We start from the raw sequence: 17,269 nt of genomic DNA on the forward strand, positions 1-17,269 counted from the left end.
ATTATTATTGTTTTCAAATAGCTATATACCTCTTCCTTGACCCCTCCTCCTTTCATATATAGATACTATATTGGCAGTATTTTATAAACAACCCCTGAAAAGCAAAGGCAGCCTCTTTTTTTTTTTGCCTCTGGGTAAAGTTCAGGATCTGTTGTTAAAGGAGAGATTTAATCAATAAGCTCCAACAGAGGCACTGCCTCTCATTAGGTCTGTGAGGCTGTGCAAAGCACATGCGTTTCATTCGCAGGCTGCATGTTATGAGTAGGAATCCAAGCAAGCATCAGGACGGTGTTGTCATCGCCTTACGTGGAGCACATGGGATTAAATGTAGTGCTGTTTGCCTGTTAATGCAGCAAGGGATCTAATACATTGGTAGATTTTGGGGGGGGAAAAATAAAGAAAAATTGTTACTGGTATTTAATCTGCAGTGTCAGGCAGAAGGATCGATGATAATGCTTTTTGGAAGATGGATGTTTCCGTGGCTTTTGGAGACCAAACCCAGCAGTGTTGGAGCGCTGCTGAAGAAGTGCCAGGGTACGGAAGGCATTCTCCTTGCATCCCTTCTGCTGTTGTCTTTGCAGCGCTGGCTTTCTTGTCCTGCTACTTCTGCAAAGCTTTTAACATTCAGGGGTCTGAAAGGCAGAGCAGCTTTCTCTGAACCTAGAAATAAACTTCAGAGCACAGCGATGGGTATAGTAGGTGTATGACTTACACCATATTTTGATGCATTGGGTCAGCAGGCAGTTAATTTTGTTTAACTGAGGTTTTCAAGTGATCTCATCAGCTGGCTGGAATGTTGCTGTCTTGGGGTGTTGATGGTAGGCACCTGAGAGGGCCTGCAGATTGAGCTAGGTCATGGATAGCTGGCTATCCTGAAGCAACCAGGCTGACTTGGCTTAAAACAGTCTTGAAACTTCACCCTTAGGCCAAGATTTTTATCTTGGCTGAAGTACAGTAGCAATTTAAGCTCTGAAAAATAGAGCTTTGTAAATAAAGCTCTATCATAACTTTAATTACTGGTTACTGCACATCTGTACTTGTGACTATTAAAGAGGCACATCTGGAATGGGATGAGAAGGGGAAGGTGAACATTCATACTGTCAAAACACTTGTATGGTGGAACTGTAGGATTCCTGTTACTTATTATTAAAAAAATACTTTCAGTAGCTGCAAAATTTATGGAAATAGACTTGGAAGACTGTGGGATTATTTAGATTTCCTAGTTCAGATGCAATTCTGTCTCTCACTGGTTGGCTAGATGCTCAGTGGTGAAAAAGTGGCCTTGGAAAGTGTGTGGAAGGAATAGCGCAGAGCTGAGTTGTGGAGCTGTCGTGTGTGTGGTTTGGGGGGGCAAGCTGGTCATGGAGTTGGAGAGAAAGAAGGTGAGGGACCTTCTGTTCAAACAGTTTTGTGTTTAGAGCCATACGCTTTCTCCCTATACACATTATTCCTGTGTATAGGTGGTTTGTTGCCACATGTGATGACGCAGCCTGTTGGTGAATTTTCCACTGTTTTCTTTGTAGCTTTTTGAAGAAGCAGTTGAAGTCTCATGAAAGTATTTTAATCAGACCCATCAGTTCCTTGACATGAATGATGAAAGGTCTGCCTGCTGTACTGCTGAGGACCAAGCGTGCTGTGTGATGTACTCACTGGTAGGAGATGAATAAGTAAAGAATTAAAATGACCAATAGTGCCTTTAATCTAGGAAGGGTGTATAGTTAGGGATGGTGGTTTGTTGAGGCACCAAAACAGCTGAGAAACAAGGGGTTTTTGCTGAGGCTGCAGCCCCTCAGTCTGTCTCTTGCTGCGTGGTGACTGTAGATATGGAGGTGCCTTATCAGCTGGTGACAAGAAGGTGACAGCACACTCGGGCTGTGGCTACCTCCTGAACCAGGGATGTGATGAGGATACAGCTGCAGTTGTACCAGTCTACATGGTTTTAGGGAGTGTGTACTCTTAGGCATACCCTGGTAGAAGTAGGCTGAAATAGATAGGCCTTAATTTGCCCTTTGTACTCCTATTCCAGAGTTTTTTGAAGATCCAGCAGGTACCAGACTGAACAATTCTGAGAGGCAGGAAGCTTGATCATAGCAGTCCTATTTGCTACACCTGATTAAATAAGTGTGTGTTTTATGCACCTGCTTGTTTTAGCCTACAATTCTGCTCGGCCTTTCTGCCCTGTAGTCTGAAACACGTGGTGCCATCCACCATCTTGTGTGCGGATGCTCTTCGGCTGCCCTTTGCTCTGTGCCTAGGGAAGGACTCCATGTGAAGTGCCAAAGCCAGCGTGGTCAGTATGCCACTGCTTTTTGTTTGCCAAGAAAATTCACCTAGCCGGCAGGAAGTCCTGGGGCTCGCTTGGAGACAACAGGTAGGCTACATGAAATGCTCCCGTGGCAGCAGCAGTCCATCTCTTTTTTTCTGCACGCTGGAGCCCAGTGAGTCTGACCTGAGTACGCGTACAGTGAAGCCTGCTGTGCCTGTGATCCCACTCCCCCCGAAAAAGGAAGGTGAGCGACCTGTCTGGCCAAATTAGTTGGTTATGAAGTTACTCATGAGAGGCTCATGCTGCTAGAGATGAACACATACCCATCTGCATCGTGTACAGCGTATGTCTGGGTTAGAAGTGGGCAGGGTGCCTGAGGAGCTCATCCCGGCCATGACCCAGTCCTTGTCCGTGCCCAACGAGCTCGCGAGGAGCGTGCCTCCAGAGAATGCGTGGGGTGGGCTTGCCGTTCTTACGGCCGAGATGTGCAGGCCAGAGGTGATCACTCTCGTCCTAAAAGGCAGTGGAGTAGAAGTAAAATAAGCTCTGTGGGGTTTTTTTGTGTTTTTTGTTTTGTTTTTTTTTAAATGAGACAATTTGCTTGAAAAACCCTATAGACCTCCAAATATCCTAGGCATAGGGCTAGACAGCATTGTGCTTCTCCTAATTTGAGAAGTGTTTTTGTGAGATAATGGCAAAAAGACAAATTTACACAAGAATTGTTGCAGATAGGGGGCTGATAGCAAGCTGTGACTGCTTTGGAAATGTCTCGTTGGACAGCATTGAGATCCATGCAAGTGGTAACTGAAAATAAGCTTTTGGTGGTGGAATAAGTTGGGAGATGATTGCTGTCTGTATCCTAGGAAGGTTTCTTTTGCTTATGCTTTACTCAGTCTTCTAAAATGTAGAACACATTTAGAAAAAAAAAAGTATAGCTGAACTGAATCTGTAGCTTATCCAACCTGAGCATGGTTATTTTGTTGTCTCTCCTCTTCCCCGGCACTAGCATTACTTAAAAGATGCAGAATATTTTGGGTCTCTCATGCCTGACTGAATTTAGATAGGCCTTTGGGGGAAGGAGTGGGAATAGGTAAACTGGTGATACTGTTAAAATGGATTTGCTGCTAATGTTTCAGTCCAGTTTCTTTGGGAAATTCATACATGTCTTTTCACTGTCTGTGATTCTTGCATTGTGAAAATGAGTAGACAGAAATGTGTTAACTCCATTCTGAATCCTTGTCTACAGCTGAGATTGCTTATGCTATAACATTACCTTCTGTTTTTATTGGAAATGAATGATGTTAATATTTTGCTAGTGCTTGATCTGAGCTGACTTGACTCTGTTCAAGAGGATATGCAAATTAATGGAACTGGAAGATCTTGAATGTTTGGGATGGCAGAGACCTGCGGGGATTAGAAATGACACTTAAGTAATTTTCTCTTGAATTTGATGCAGAACATGAAAGAGCATTCCAGGTCTTTAAAAATGCAAGATGGGCAGAGGAACTTGGAGAGTAGTAGTGCTGAGACACTTGGGGTAGAGAGAAACAGCCAATTAAAGAGGCTTTTTAATGAAATACTGTAAGGAAGGCCTCTTTGTTTAACAGTGCCTGCTTGGGCATTATTCTGCAAACCAGGGAAGCACCATTACAAAGCAGGGCCCATCATAAGCGCTGGTGGTGGTATTTAAGCCTTAGACCTGGTTTTGCTGTGTTATTGGAAAGGAACGCAAATATCTGAGCGTAAGAGCTCTTCCAAGAATGGATGGGACTGCTTGGAATGTAGTGGCACAGATAAATTGTGGACAGATGCTCATTGTGCAAGCGGCAGTAGTAGTTACTATCATAATCATCCCCTGCCCAAGGAATATTGCTGTCTCTTTGCTGGAGGTCACCACACCCTCGGATCTGCTGGTGGAGCAGTTTGGGGTGAGTGCTCCTTGCTCTGCTTTGAGCGGAGTCAGCTGGATTAATTTAGATGGGTTAACTAGTTGGCTTCTACCAGCAGGCTGACTTTGTGGCTGAACTGGGTTAGGGAGTGCTGGGTATAAACTGTTCCTGCTAGCCAAGCTGCCAGGGCCAAAGTGCCTTGTCAGGGCAGCGAGGAACTCCTCCGAGTACCAGCTGTCTGTAAACACATCATACTCAGTATCCAGGAGGGGTTATCATCTGTTGGGAGCCTGAATGCTGGTGGCTTTTTCAGTGCAAAGAGGAGAAATAACCTGTGGTTGTGAAATACTTTGCATAAAGGACACAGTTTGGTTTAATCTGCTTCAGTAGCTTTAGCATGGTTCTGAACATGACCTGCTGGTGGCAGGTCTCTCGGTGTATGTTAAAAAAGAGCAGTCTCCCTGAAATACTCTGCCTGTAAAACATGCCTATATAGAAATACTGGATGCTACTTGGTATAGTGCCAAAAAACCCCTGAACCCCCAAACCTGAACTTCAGGATACCTTGCAGCAGGGTCTTTTGCTGTAAGTATTGCCGGTTGCACCAGAGACACCATCTGTGGGGGCCTCTGAGGTGGGGGTTTCTATAAGCTAGGGTATCTACTACATTTATATTTTTATTTGGGGGGGGGGGGGGGGACAGGGGTACACTAGGTTGCTAACTCAGTGGGGGTTTTTCTCTCTTCTTCCTCCCTCTAATATACAGCTTAAAAATAATTGGGAACGGTGGCTTTTTTCCCTCTGGGCAGTATGAAGTTGCTTCTTAATAATCTGTTAGAGGCTTGGGCAGAGTGGGAGTGGAATTGATTGTGTGGGTTTTTTTCCTTCCTGCTCCAAGACCACTTCTTGGCACCGAGGAATTTTTCTTTAGACTTCTTTGGGGAACAGATGCGTGGAGTACAGTTACCACTCATACATACGGCTTTTAAAATATGGAAGCTGTTGGACTGAAGAGGCTTCATATGGTGCTGTTGGAAGATAAGAATTAACACGCAAATTTGGGTTTTTAAGACTTGCATATGTAGTTGAAAAGTTTTTTAATTGTGATGTTAAATATTAATCTGCGCTTTTATGGTTATTAATCAAAATTGCATCTATAACTGAAAATGACTTTCTCTGCAACCTTTAATGCCTAAAATAGTTTCCTAGTTTAATCTTCTGGGGATAAATATGTTACATAATGTGTAATTTAAATGGTTGAAAATGTTAATTCTTTAATGTAGACATCTTTTTCTTTAATTGCAGGTTCCCGTTTTGAAAGCCATTAGAAGATATTCTGCCACCCTATTGGATTATTTCCTATACAACTCAGCATGTCACTGTGCCCTGGATTTTATAAGGTGGCCATGATTTAATCCCCACTTCCAATTTCTATGTATTGGTGAAGCATTGGAGCTCTTTAGAGCTGCTGTTACTTGTGTGGAAACTGATCCGTCTCGAATCCCTTTTCCAAAGGACTAGACGTTACTAGCAATGAGCTCCCAAAGCCATCCAGGTAAGGGCAAAACCGCTTTAAATCTAGTAACGACAGCAAAACACCGTGTGTTTGTTGCATGAACAGACTTTATTGTGTTGAGATGATAATCCGGTCTCTCTCCCTGGATGACTGCTATATTGAAAACTGAGACTTTGCATGAAGATGAAAAATTGTGTTGGTGTTACCCGAGTTACAGGGAGATCTTGCCATTTTAGGTTTCTGATTGTTGCATTACATACCACTGGAAGTTGTAGGTATTTTCTGAGATGTTAACCAGATGTTTAATTTGTTAAATCTATGCTGATAAGTCTTAACAGTATGTAGTGTACCTCTAAGGAATGGTCATGGTTCTGCTGGTGTGTCTTTATTGATATTTAAGAAAACCCAGTCTTTTAAAGGACTTTTTAGTAGAAAAGAACAGTTTTGCTGGAACGAGTCAATTGATCCATCTCAATGTTTTCTGGAGAATTATTCCTAATGTGTCTTGTAATTTAAGACATGATTCGTCACTACAAAATTGCACATTTCTGTCTGTCAAGAGGATCTGTAGGTACTCAGTTACCTGCTTTTTAGCTTAAAGTTCTCATACATTTGTATTTAGTGAATTTCAGGTAACTTTGGGTTAGGCAGGGTTTTGTGAGCTTGTGCTTTGGAAGAGGAATTTTAATTGCGCTCTAATATGCCTGCTTTGACTGCTTCAGTTTGTGGTAGAGAAAATGACTGCTGGGAAGCAAGTAATCCAACAACGACAAGCCACGTGAAAGTACTTACTTAGCTATGCCTTTGAGAGGTTACTTTTGGGACTTCAGTTTAATCAGTTTTGGGTTAACAGTCAAGTAAGACTAAAGTGCTAAAAGCCAGTGAAGAGCTCCTAAGGTTTAAGGAACTGTATATTTATGGGGAAGAATTTTATATTTGCTTCAGAATTACTTCTAGCAGCTCATTTGTGTTTCGGAGGCTGGGAGCAAGAAACGCTGCAATAAATAGGGAGTTAAGCAGCAGCAGCATTGAAAATCTGACTCTCAAGTAGGAACTGAAATGAGTTTATAAGCCTCTAAAATTGTCAGTATTATCCAAAAGGAAAAATCTGGCTTTTACTTCCATAATGTAGCAGTCTCAGATTTTGAAACTTGTTTTTGGTACTATGGGGAGTTGGGAAACTAAGTCTATTTGTATGAGTAGAGTGCATTCACCTGTGACACATTTCTCGCAATGTGATGTTTTTAAAGAGATCTGTTCAAGTAAGTGGTTAGTTATTTGAATACTTTCCTGTCTCAAATATGAGTGAGACTGAGGAGCTAATGGTGTCCCGCTTTTTTCTCATTGTGGTGGGATAGGTTAAATATGTATCTACATTCAAAAACCAACAAACCAACCTAACTTGATACTGCTTTACTACTTAAGGAGCAGTTCTCCAGATATTTAGGAAAGCAGGATGTCCTTTTTAGTTGGCCTGTTCTGTTGATGCAGGAGTATTGAAAGCCTACTACTGATTTGTCTTGTTTCTCTTAATTTATCTGCTAACCTTTACATTTTTTTTTTTTTTATCTTGCCTCTTTTTACTGGTTCTGCTACTTTTGCTCAAGTTCTGTGCTGATGCTGTAGCAGGGAGTCACTCAAGAAGAGCTAATGAAAAAAACCAAGAAGCTTCTCGTGTTAAGAAGTGTTTCTGTAATGCTAAAAATCCGTTTGAGCCTACCTTTTCTAACAGCCGTGTCTAGAGTGGCCCTTGCTGAGTAGGCTGGTCTAATCAAAACTCAGGGGAGTGGCAGCTCAGCTGGATGGCTTTGGACATAAGTACGTTCTCCTGTGCTGCTGTTCCTAAACCTTCTTGGCCCTTGTCACGTAAGACCTTAGAGTGAGGTATGGGATGGCTCAGTAAGAGTTAAAGTTGTGACTACTATGTGTGTTTGGTGGAATATAAGACTACTAATAGGGGAAAGGTTTTTTTGTCTACTCTGGTAGTCAGCCCTTTAAAAGGTAAAGAAAGGATTGCAGTTTTATTATTAGAAATACAGCTTAAATTTCCTATTGACAGTAACATTGAAATGAAGAACATGTAATAGAAACTCAAGGCCTATCGTCAGTTGGCCCACTGGATATAATTTAAAGAGTGAAAAACGTTCATAAAACTGAAAAAGTGGAGGAAATGATCTTGTGGTGCTGTTTTTCACAGAATGGTGTTCTGCAGGTAGTCTTTATATGCAAATATTTTCACACAGTACCAACTTCCACAGAGTCTTACTTCTCATCAAATGTGGTTGAGAAACTCTCTCTGCGCCCTTTCTAGGCCTTGAGTTCTTATTTTGGTTGTATTTCCAAGCATTGGGTTGAAATTCTACAGTGTATCGTGGTGGCTTTTTACCCCTGGCTTATACTGTGGTATTCTTATTGCCTGTTTCTCTCTTAGAGTCAGTTTTATAATAATCAGTAGAAATATTTTTCCAAACCTTGCCAAAGATGGCATCTGGACTTCTCACGTCAGTTGTGATAGCTATTTTGATTATACGGCTACAGGTAATTATTACTAATGATGTGCACTGTTTAAGAGAAGGCTCTGGCTGAACTCAGCAGCCTATTAAACCTTGCTTCAGTGGATACAAGCTTTCTTCTCTAATCTTCTCCAAACCTATCACTAATGGGATGTTTTAGGACCAGTGCCATAAAACTGTTGCAGCGTAGATGAATGAAAGTGGTTTAGGTTTTTTCTTTTTTCCCTTCCACTCTGCAAAGCTCTCTTGTGAGAAGTGTTGTCTACTGAAGGCATCTCACTGAAAAAGGCAACAAAATATGAAGACTAAGAAAAATATGACTTTCCCCTCATTCTTCCTCCATCACTGCCACTTTTCTTGTTATATTTTTCAGTAAACTTTCTCAGAGGATAAGTAGTAACTTTTTGAGGAGTACCAGGTGGGAGAAGTTAATCATCAAAAACTTTCAATGGATAAATCAGTCTGTCTTGGACATAGGGTAAAGACCTTGACCTTTGTTTTCTGAGCCAAAGGCTCTCTCCACAGTCCCTGGCTTGAGCTCTTGTGAACTTAACTTGCCCCAAAACCACACGTGGGTGTGCTGTGTGTGTGAGGAGCAGAAGCAGCAGGTGGGCTGCTCGTGTCCCTCTTGTCACAAGCACTGTGTGCCCATCACCGTGTGGTCCCCACTGCTCTGGAGGAACGCCCAGCTCCCTCCAGGTGTTGGTAGGTTTTGTGGATTCCCCAGGCAGGAATGGGAATTGCTTTGGGTGGAACTGCTGGGCAGGATGAAGGCAGAGGGGGGAAAGGGACTGAAATTGGAGGGTGGGGTGGCAGCAGGACGGGCTTTCCCCTGCAGTGATGGGAGCAGGAGGCTACGAAGACCTAGTCAGGACAAAGCTCAGAGGCATTGCGTGCCCTTTGGGTTTTGGCAGAGGAACCACTGCTTCTTTGGGTGCTGCAATAAAACTGAAAAAAATGCTGAAATTGTGCTATAAAAGATCAAGTTGCTGCAAAGTATAATTAAGAAAACTGGGCTAATTAAGATAACATTTAGGATTGTGGCAAAGCTTGGGGGGCGCAGGGGAAAGCATATTTCGAGTCACTACTTAACCTGTTATGTTGCCCACAATTTAAACTGACCTTATGTGAGCTGTGGTGCTGACGCCACTCATCTTACCCAGGCTGACTGGGTTGTATGTGATGGAGGGGTATTGGTTGGTTTTTTGTTTTCTTTTTTTTTTTCCTTTCTCTCTTACTGACCTTAAATGATTTCTTACGGTCGCCTTCTACCTCCCCCCCCGCCTTAATTTTCAGTGGCTTGAGTTTCACTATCATTTGGTTCCTTAATCAGTAAAGATTGTTCTGCTGATACTAGTTATACATAAAGATTAGTTTAAAAACCCAAAACACTTAAAGTTAATCACTCAACTGATTTGTATTTGTTTAAAGTTCACTTTCCTTTGTAAAAGCTGAAAATCTCCATGTTCAATGAAGCATTTTGTTTATGAAATGTTATCTTACAGGAATTAGCCAGTCTGAATGCAAATGCTATATTCTTTCTTTGGAGCTACTCTTGCAGAGATGCAAATTTTATTTACATTTTGAAATGCTGAATGTTTGATAATTAGGAATATTGAAGTTTAAGAATGAGCTGCCTATCTGATATGGAAAAATCTGCAGCACGATCATTAAGACTGAGAGGAGATACCAGAGAAAGCAGAAAGCTTCGTGATCACACAACACTGGGAAAATGAGTTAGTAAGTCATGTGCTGTGATTTGCTAGATTGATAAGCACTTTTGTATGGTGTTTTATCTGCTGAGTGTGAGAAGCCACTCTCCTTTCATACTCCGTGGCTCAATGAGGCATGGAAAGCCATTTCATGCACTATACATAAGAGCTTCCCCTGTTAGTCTCTCAAACATTTTGCACCTCAAATAAATATTTTATGTGTTCTCTTTTTAAAGATTAAGAAGTTTCTGTGGAGATGCATTTCAGACTGGCTTTAAATGACACTGACCTACTTTCTGGCAATAATGAGTCTGTTTCTGTAAGTTATCTGGGGGCAAGAGCGTTCTTACCATAAACATAAGGACTGAATTCCAGTCCTCCTTTAGCAGGACTGGGGCACAACTGGTGGCTGTCGTCTGAAAAAACATCTGGACATGGTGTATGCCTGCTTCCCCCTACCTGTCTGGTGCTCCAGTTCATTATGGCTGGATTCTTCTAGACTCAGCATTCAGGCTCCTGATCACAATAAAACACTGCTAGTAGTGGGTATAGGTAGAACCTCATTCTCTCTGATGCTGTCTTTTCTCTGCATGGAAATACAAAGATTTCTCCAGACCTGTCCTCTTGCCACACTGCCATGTGTGTGCTTCATGGGAAGCTGAAGTTTTGGGGAAAAGTTCAACTGTTTGGCAGGCCCAGCAGAGGTAACAGGACCTCCTCTGAAGGGATGCTGATGCCTGCCCTTGACAGCACTAGGATAAGTGTTGAGCATGTGGAGCAGGAATGCAGTAGCAAGAGCTACTGCTGTGCCTTGAAGCTGTTGCCCTGAGCAGTCTTGTCCCCCGGCTTTGAGAGGGAATTTGAGGTTGGTTGAGAAGTAAACTCAGCAGCAAGATCTGGCAGTAAGAAGCTTTGGTTAGAAAGCTGAAAACCCTTGTGGATGGGAACTGTGCATGTCTTCATTTACTTTTCTTTCTTCAACCTACAACAGAATGTCTACTCCACCTGCATTTGGATTCCTATGTGTCTGTAAGCTGAGCCTGTCCTGGATTTCCTTTAAGAAGGAAAGTATCATTTTGAGGACCTTGAAAGTTTTAAGGCTGCTACCATGAAACCTGTGAAGTTTTCACTTTCTGGAGCATCAAATAGCAGAGACTTTCTGTACAAGGTTTTTATTGTACCCTCAAAAGAAGAGAATTGTTTTGTGCTTCAACTTGGGGTTCAAGTTGAAGTTCCTTCTAGGTCAGTGTCCCTGCTAAGTACATTCCTCTCATTTCTACTTTTTCTTTAAATGTAGTTCTTGCACTTTGGAATTCTTTAAAAGCCTGTTTCTAAAGTAAGTTTTTTTGCTTGTGATGTATCTTGCAGTGCAAAGATGAGAAGCAGGTACTTACGATGACAGACAGAGAACTCTGAATTATTTTGAATGAGGTACAAAGTAGGAAAAAGATAGAAAAAGGTCACGTGATAATATTTGAGATAGTCCTTGGGACCTTGCATCTCACTTGGAAAGGAGAGAAACCTTTTTCTATATGGTTACTACATTTTTTTTGTTACTCACTTTTGGTCAACCTCAGTTTGATCTGTGTCTTACCTCACGTGTGCTTCCCCAGATTACATTTGTTACCGGACTGTAACAAGGAGTGTATTCGCAGTGTTTATTTTAAGTTATTCGGCTTGTCATCTTTGTGCCAGGCTCTCACACTGATGAGGTTTGTTCATGTGCCTTGATGTGGTCAGATCAATTAGGACAGAGCTGGTGTTGAAGGAAGGTTTTGGTCATCCCACTGATTCTGAAAGTGATTCAAGAGCAGGGGCTGAAAATCCACTTATTCTCAGGTGGATGTCAGCCATACATGGCATTTTTCATCCTTTAAGTCTAGAAAATCAGCTGCCTGGCTACCTGTGCTTGGATAGGTACTGCTTACCCTCACTGCAAAAGAAAAAATACTGCCTTCTTTTTGAGAGCTGTTGGTCAACAGCTTTTAGAGGTGGTTTTTTTTGTTTGTTTAAGAAATTTTCATACTGTTGGGTTGGGGAGGAGAGTGGAGAAACAATTGCGATGATGTTTCTTCTTTTAGTGTAGTTTTCAGTATATTTTTTTCCATCCATTAACATCTGTAGATACTGACTTTACAGTCAGAAAATAGCCAGGAGTGACTGAATATGGAGTATCAGATGCCTGACTGGAGAAGGAAAAACTGGACATACTAATTCTCCCAGCCTTCAGTAAAGGCTTGTCAAGTCCCTTTCCCCCATAGGTTGCAATATACCATGAATTTCCTCTCACCCTTTGTTCTTTTCTATTTAGGCTGTTAAGCAAAAAAGGCCTTTGAAGTGCACTGACACCTACAAGGTTTGAGGTACCAAGTGGAGTGGTCAAAGGTCTGGGTAAAGCATGCAATACTTTTCTTGGCCAAACTGTGATAGCAGAAATATTACATAGATATGTAATAATAAATACATGAGAATGATTTTATTCATAGGCACCACCTATGAAATACAACATTGCATGGATTTTAGGGTGGTTTTATATGGTGGTTTTCTAGTTTTCATGAATTTACACTTAAGAACATTAAAGATGCTCAGTGGGGTTAGATCTCAAATAATTGATCTAACTAATTAACTGGCACAATTGCTGAGGTAGGATGGGCAGAGATTAACTCTCTCTGCAGCTGCGCTTCGGAGTAAAACTGCAGCGTCCACTTTGGTTTTTAGCCCTTGTGATGGTCTGGCCAAATGGAGACTCTCTGGCCACTTGTGCAGTGTGTTGCTGTTATCTTTTCTATTCCTATCCCTTCTCCCTCCTTTTTTTTTTTTCTTTTTTTTTTCTTTCTTTCCCCTATTTGCTTGAATCGTGGGACTTGGTTTTCTTCTCCCTTGTCCACTGGTGTTTGAGAGCTAGAGGCTGGCTGGGGCAGGGGCCACAGCTCCAGTGACTTTCTTGCAAGAAGAAAACAGGCAAGGGAATCTCCATTAGCATCTTTGATGTGCTAACTAATGAGAATTATGGCATACAATTAATTCTTCCTTCAAGAAAAACTAAAAATATATCAGCAGATCTTTTAAACATTTTGTTTCTATAACCTAAATCAAAATACTGTTTCATCAGTTACCGGGAAGATCAGATGCTTTACCTGCAGTGCCCTTGTTTGCTTTAAAATACTCAGCATCTCTTGGTGTTCTCCCCAGGAACTACTGTCATGGTTTGGCTAGATGATGCTTGATAGACTGATGTGCTGAAATGTTGAAGCAAATTTTTAGCCTTTCAAAAGGGTGAACCTAATATTAAACTTTGCACTTACTGAAAGCTGAATTGCATACAGAAGAATATATGTGGACTTTTTTGAGATCCTCCTGTCTCCCTGTGATCTCTTTAAAACTGAACTAGATCAAGATTACTTAATGTCTTCTTTCAAACAAAAGACATGTGTGCTGACTGTAACAATTTAGGAATTTGTCTTGAATTTCAAACATGATTCAAGCTTATCTGTTTTTTAAGCATTGAAAAATCAAGTAGTATGTAAAAGCCCTTCAGGTCTAGACCAGATCCAGCAGTATCCTGGAAAGCTGCTGTTGCAGCTTATGAACCTTATAGCAGAGCCATGCTCTGCCTTCCCCTGGCTCCATGGGTTACTGGCTTGCTGACTTCCCATCCGTGCTGCTGTCAGCCCAAGGGCAGAGTCTGTATATCAAGACTATAATGGGGAATATTTGCTAGTTAATATGCAAGTTCTGCAACTAAGTCTGTTTACAAAGTGCTGCTAAGCTGCTTCTCTTTGGTTAACTTCCCTGAGGGGGGTGGTACAATGTGTCCTCCTGATTGTGAAGGCCCTTCCTTGTCCACCTGTGTCGTGGCTTGAACTCGGAGGGCAACTGAGGACCATGCAGCTGCTCACGCCCCCCTTACCCCCAGCACTGAGAAGGGGAAAACAAGCAAAGATGCTGCTCACGTCCCCCTTCTCCTTCCAGCATTGGGAAGGAGAAAAGCACAAGGTCCAGGAAATTGAGATAAGAATGGGGAGGGGTGAACTCATCCATTATTGACACAGGCAAAAGAAAGGCTCGTTAGGGGAAGAAAAAAACCCCATAAATTTTATCCAGGCACTGCCAACAACGCTTAACAGACAGAGTAGGACCATGAGAAGCGTTACCACATCCTGAAAACACCTTCCCTCATCCCTCCCTTCTTCCCAGGCTCAGCTTTGGTCCTGATACCCCTGCGTCTTCCTCCTCAGCGGTGCAGGGAGCAGGCAGTGGGGAGTGTGGCCAGCCCTGCCGCTTCTTCCACCTCGGGGTGGGAAGGGGGTGGACAGGTGGACTTCTGACATTCCTTCCCTGTCCCAGCATGGTCCCTCTCTCACAGGAGACAGTCCTCCACAAACCAGCTCCAACAGGAGTCACTCCCGCGGGCGTGTGGGTCACCTCCACACGTTGCAATTCTCCCAGCACTGAACTACAGTAGCGGGGACTTCTTTCCACAGGGTCTTGGCCGCCTCCTTTGGGTGCAGTCACCTGTCCCGGGATGGGGCCCCCCACATGCTGCCAATTGGTATCTGCTCCATCGCAGATCCCCGTGGGTGGCAGAGGGGGGCAGCCCTGCTGTCTCACCATGGGATACAGGGGAGTCTCTGCTCTGGCCCATCTCCCCCCTGCCTTCTCTTCCTTTCTTCCTCTGACCTCAGTGTTTGCACAGATGTTCTCCTTGCAACTTCTCCTCACAACTCCCACCACTCCTCCTAGGTTCCCCCTCTTAAATATGTTATTGCAGAGCCACAACTAATTGGCCTGGGCTTGCTGCAAAGGCGGGTCCGACTTGGAGCCAGGAGAGCTTTGAGAAGCTTCTCACAGGGGGCCACAGCTGCATGTAGCCCCTTCCCTCGCTACTAAAAAACCCCTGTCACTCACTCAGAGCAGGACAGCCTGTCAGCCAGAAACTCAGCTTGAAGGTACCACTGGTGGCACCAGTTTTTGAGCGTTACCAGAAGCCCATGCATGTGTGTGAGGTTCAGTGGGGCATTGTTAACCCTCCTTTGAAACCCAGCAGTACAGGCTTTGCCAGGGAATCCAAAACTAGACTTAATTTTCCTAGTGGTTGTATGTGCTCTGCTCAACTTTGATGTAGCAACATCAAATTTATTTTGAAGGCCTGAATTGTGAAGTCTGAGTATGTTCTGCAAGGATGGCTGTGCAAGGTCAGCCCTGGGGAGACCAGGTCCAGGAGCCTGACCACATCAAGCTGTGGATGCCTGGGAAAGAGGGTAACAACAGGTAAGATTGTGGCAACAGCTGTTAATACTCCCTCTTAACTTCTAGTCAAGTGTGACTTGGATTTTTCTGGGGGCTAAGCGTGATAAGTTTTACTTCATCGGACCTATTTCTGTTTCTGTCATCTGCCCAGTTGCTTTTGGAAGCTGCTTAAGCGTTGGCATTTGTAGGGAATTGCAGAGTTGGACCTTGCAGCGTGAGGAACGTTGCATTGTATCCCTCTGCTTCAGAGCTCCTGTGGCTGAAATTGATGTTTCTGAGGGTCTGCTTCCTTCCACTGAGTGAGGAGTGGAGTGGTGGCATCTGAGCTCTTCACTGTAAGCACCGGAGCTGGCATACTGGTGGAGATAAGTTGTACAAAACCGTTCCATCAGTTCTGTTTTGCACTGGTTTGGTTGTACCAAGGGTTGAATAATCCCAGCACTGAGAAAAAAAATCTTCCTTTGTGTATTGATACTTGACTTGAACACGAGCAAAGAGTATTTTGCCAGTGCCATCTTCTCTTCCAGGAGAAACTTCCAACTGTGGGCAAGGTAGAGTTGCTTGCAGTAGAGGGGACTACTGGAAACTCTCACTGTGCTGTAGCTGTGCTCTGTGGTAGGGCTGGGATCAGGATGTTGGAGAAATGACAGATGAATTCAAAGAAATCATTTTTTAAAAAAATCAATCCTGACCCTTTCACTATTCAAGAATCTATGTACTCATTTTGTTTGTAGCTGTTATGTTGCCAAACCACATAAATAGCTTTATAGGGAAAATTGTAATAGGAGTGAGGTCTAGTTTGTGAGCTTTGAACTGCTAGCCTTGGCTTCAGGTAACCATTTTGTCCTGAAAGGCTGCTGCTGTAGTCGTGTAACCCCACCAGACTTTATGTAATAGCAAGGAGCCTTGGGGGTGAGGGGGTGTGGGGTTTGATGCCTCTCTTGGCAGTGTACTCGTTGTGTATTTTGACTTTTTTTTAAATAGATGTTGCTGTCCATGAACTACCGTGTAATGACTCTTTGCTGTCAGGTTTCATCTTCTAATCAATAGACCAAGATCAATGCAGTTATTTGTACATGCGGTCACTTCAGATATACAGCTAGTCAAGTTGGGTGCAGATGGGAGATAGGTGATGCCCCTTCGGTTGCTTTACTTGTTGAGAGATAAGAGGGCAGGTTTTTTTACTACTTGTGTAAAGTTGGTTCCAGTATTTTCGATCAATTGACAATTTTTCAGGCAGGAAACCCTTAAAGCCTGGTGATTTTAAGATAATCCATTGAGAAGGATTTCTTGCTATTCTGTTTCAGCATTCAAAACTTGCACTTTCTAGCTAAGCAGACTTTTGCTTTATGCTGGCTGTTTTAAACGTGTTAGTTTAAAACTTTTTTCACACTAGTGTGCTCCTCTTCTATAAAATGCTTGAGCTGCTCTTGTGGGAAGACATAAAAGCCTGAACTAGACCAAGCTCTTTTGACCAAACTCTTCTCTGGTCAAAAAATAACCCAGAACAATAAAAAGACCAGAGCCCATACACCAAACTCCAGTAGTCCATCCAAGTATTGAATCTTTAACATCTGTCACTTTAGGAAAAATCTCTGAAACTTCCAAGTGCTTGCTTTATTCTAAATAAGGTACCACTGGTCTCTTACAACCTTTGCCAGGAGAAGGCATGAGATCCTTACAGCTTAACAAACCGTGAAGGGCTTTGGCATCTGTTCCCCGCCAGCAGCAAGTATCTGATTGGCATTAGATTTTTTTTTTTTTTTTCCTTTCCAGCAGGTGGAAGGCCTGTTCTGCAGGCTCGTAACTCTTGACAGGTTTATCATGATGGCTTCTTGGCAGGTAGGGGTGATGCTGTTCATTCAGTCTGCCTTAAAGATTCTTGCTTTTTTTTTTTTTCTTTTCTATAAAGTGTAGCTTGTGCAGTAGCTATTTCAGATAGGCCATGGGACTTTTGCCTCTGGTTTACTTCTCAGTATCCAGAATTGCAGCATGTAGAGCCACCTTGCAAGGTCAGTATACCTTAATTGTCACCTCCGCCTCCCCCAAATGTGTTTGGGACAGGGTGATCTGAACAAACATAGAATCAGCTTCTGTTAACAAAGGTTTGAGAATGCTCTGAA

At 42.8% G+C, this 17,269-nt stretch overlaps 1 protein-coding gene across 2 annotated transcripts in view; it reads left to right on the top strand.

Annotated features, from left to right (window-relative positions):
* HDAC4 (histone deacetylase 4) overlaps positions 1-17,269 on the top strand; it is a 270,539-nt gene that overhangs the window by 22,339 nt on the left and 230,931 nt on the right. For both annotated transcript variants that reach the window (XM_074872456.1, XM_074872457.1), the window contains exon 2: positions 5,461-5,710. In XM_074872456.1, the coding sequence (XP_074728557.1) occupies positions 5,689-5,710 (22 nt within the window). In that variant the 5' untranslated portion in view covers positions 5,461-5,688. The remainder of the gene's footprint in view (positions 1-5,460; positions 5,711-17,269) is intronic.

Source organism: Strix uralensis, chromosome 6 (assembly GCF_047716275.1).
Source record: "Strix uralensis isolate ZFMK-TIS-50842 chromosome 6, bStrUra1, whole genome shotgun sequence".
NCBI lineage: Eukaryota > Metazoa > Chordata > Aves > Strigiformes > Strigidae > Strix > Strix uralensis.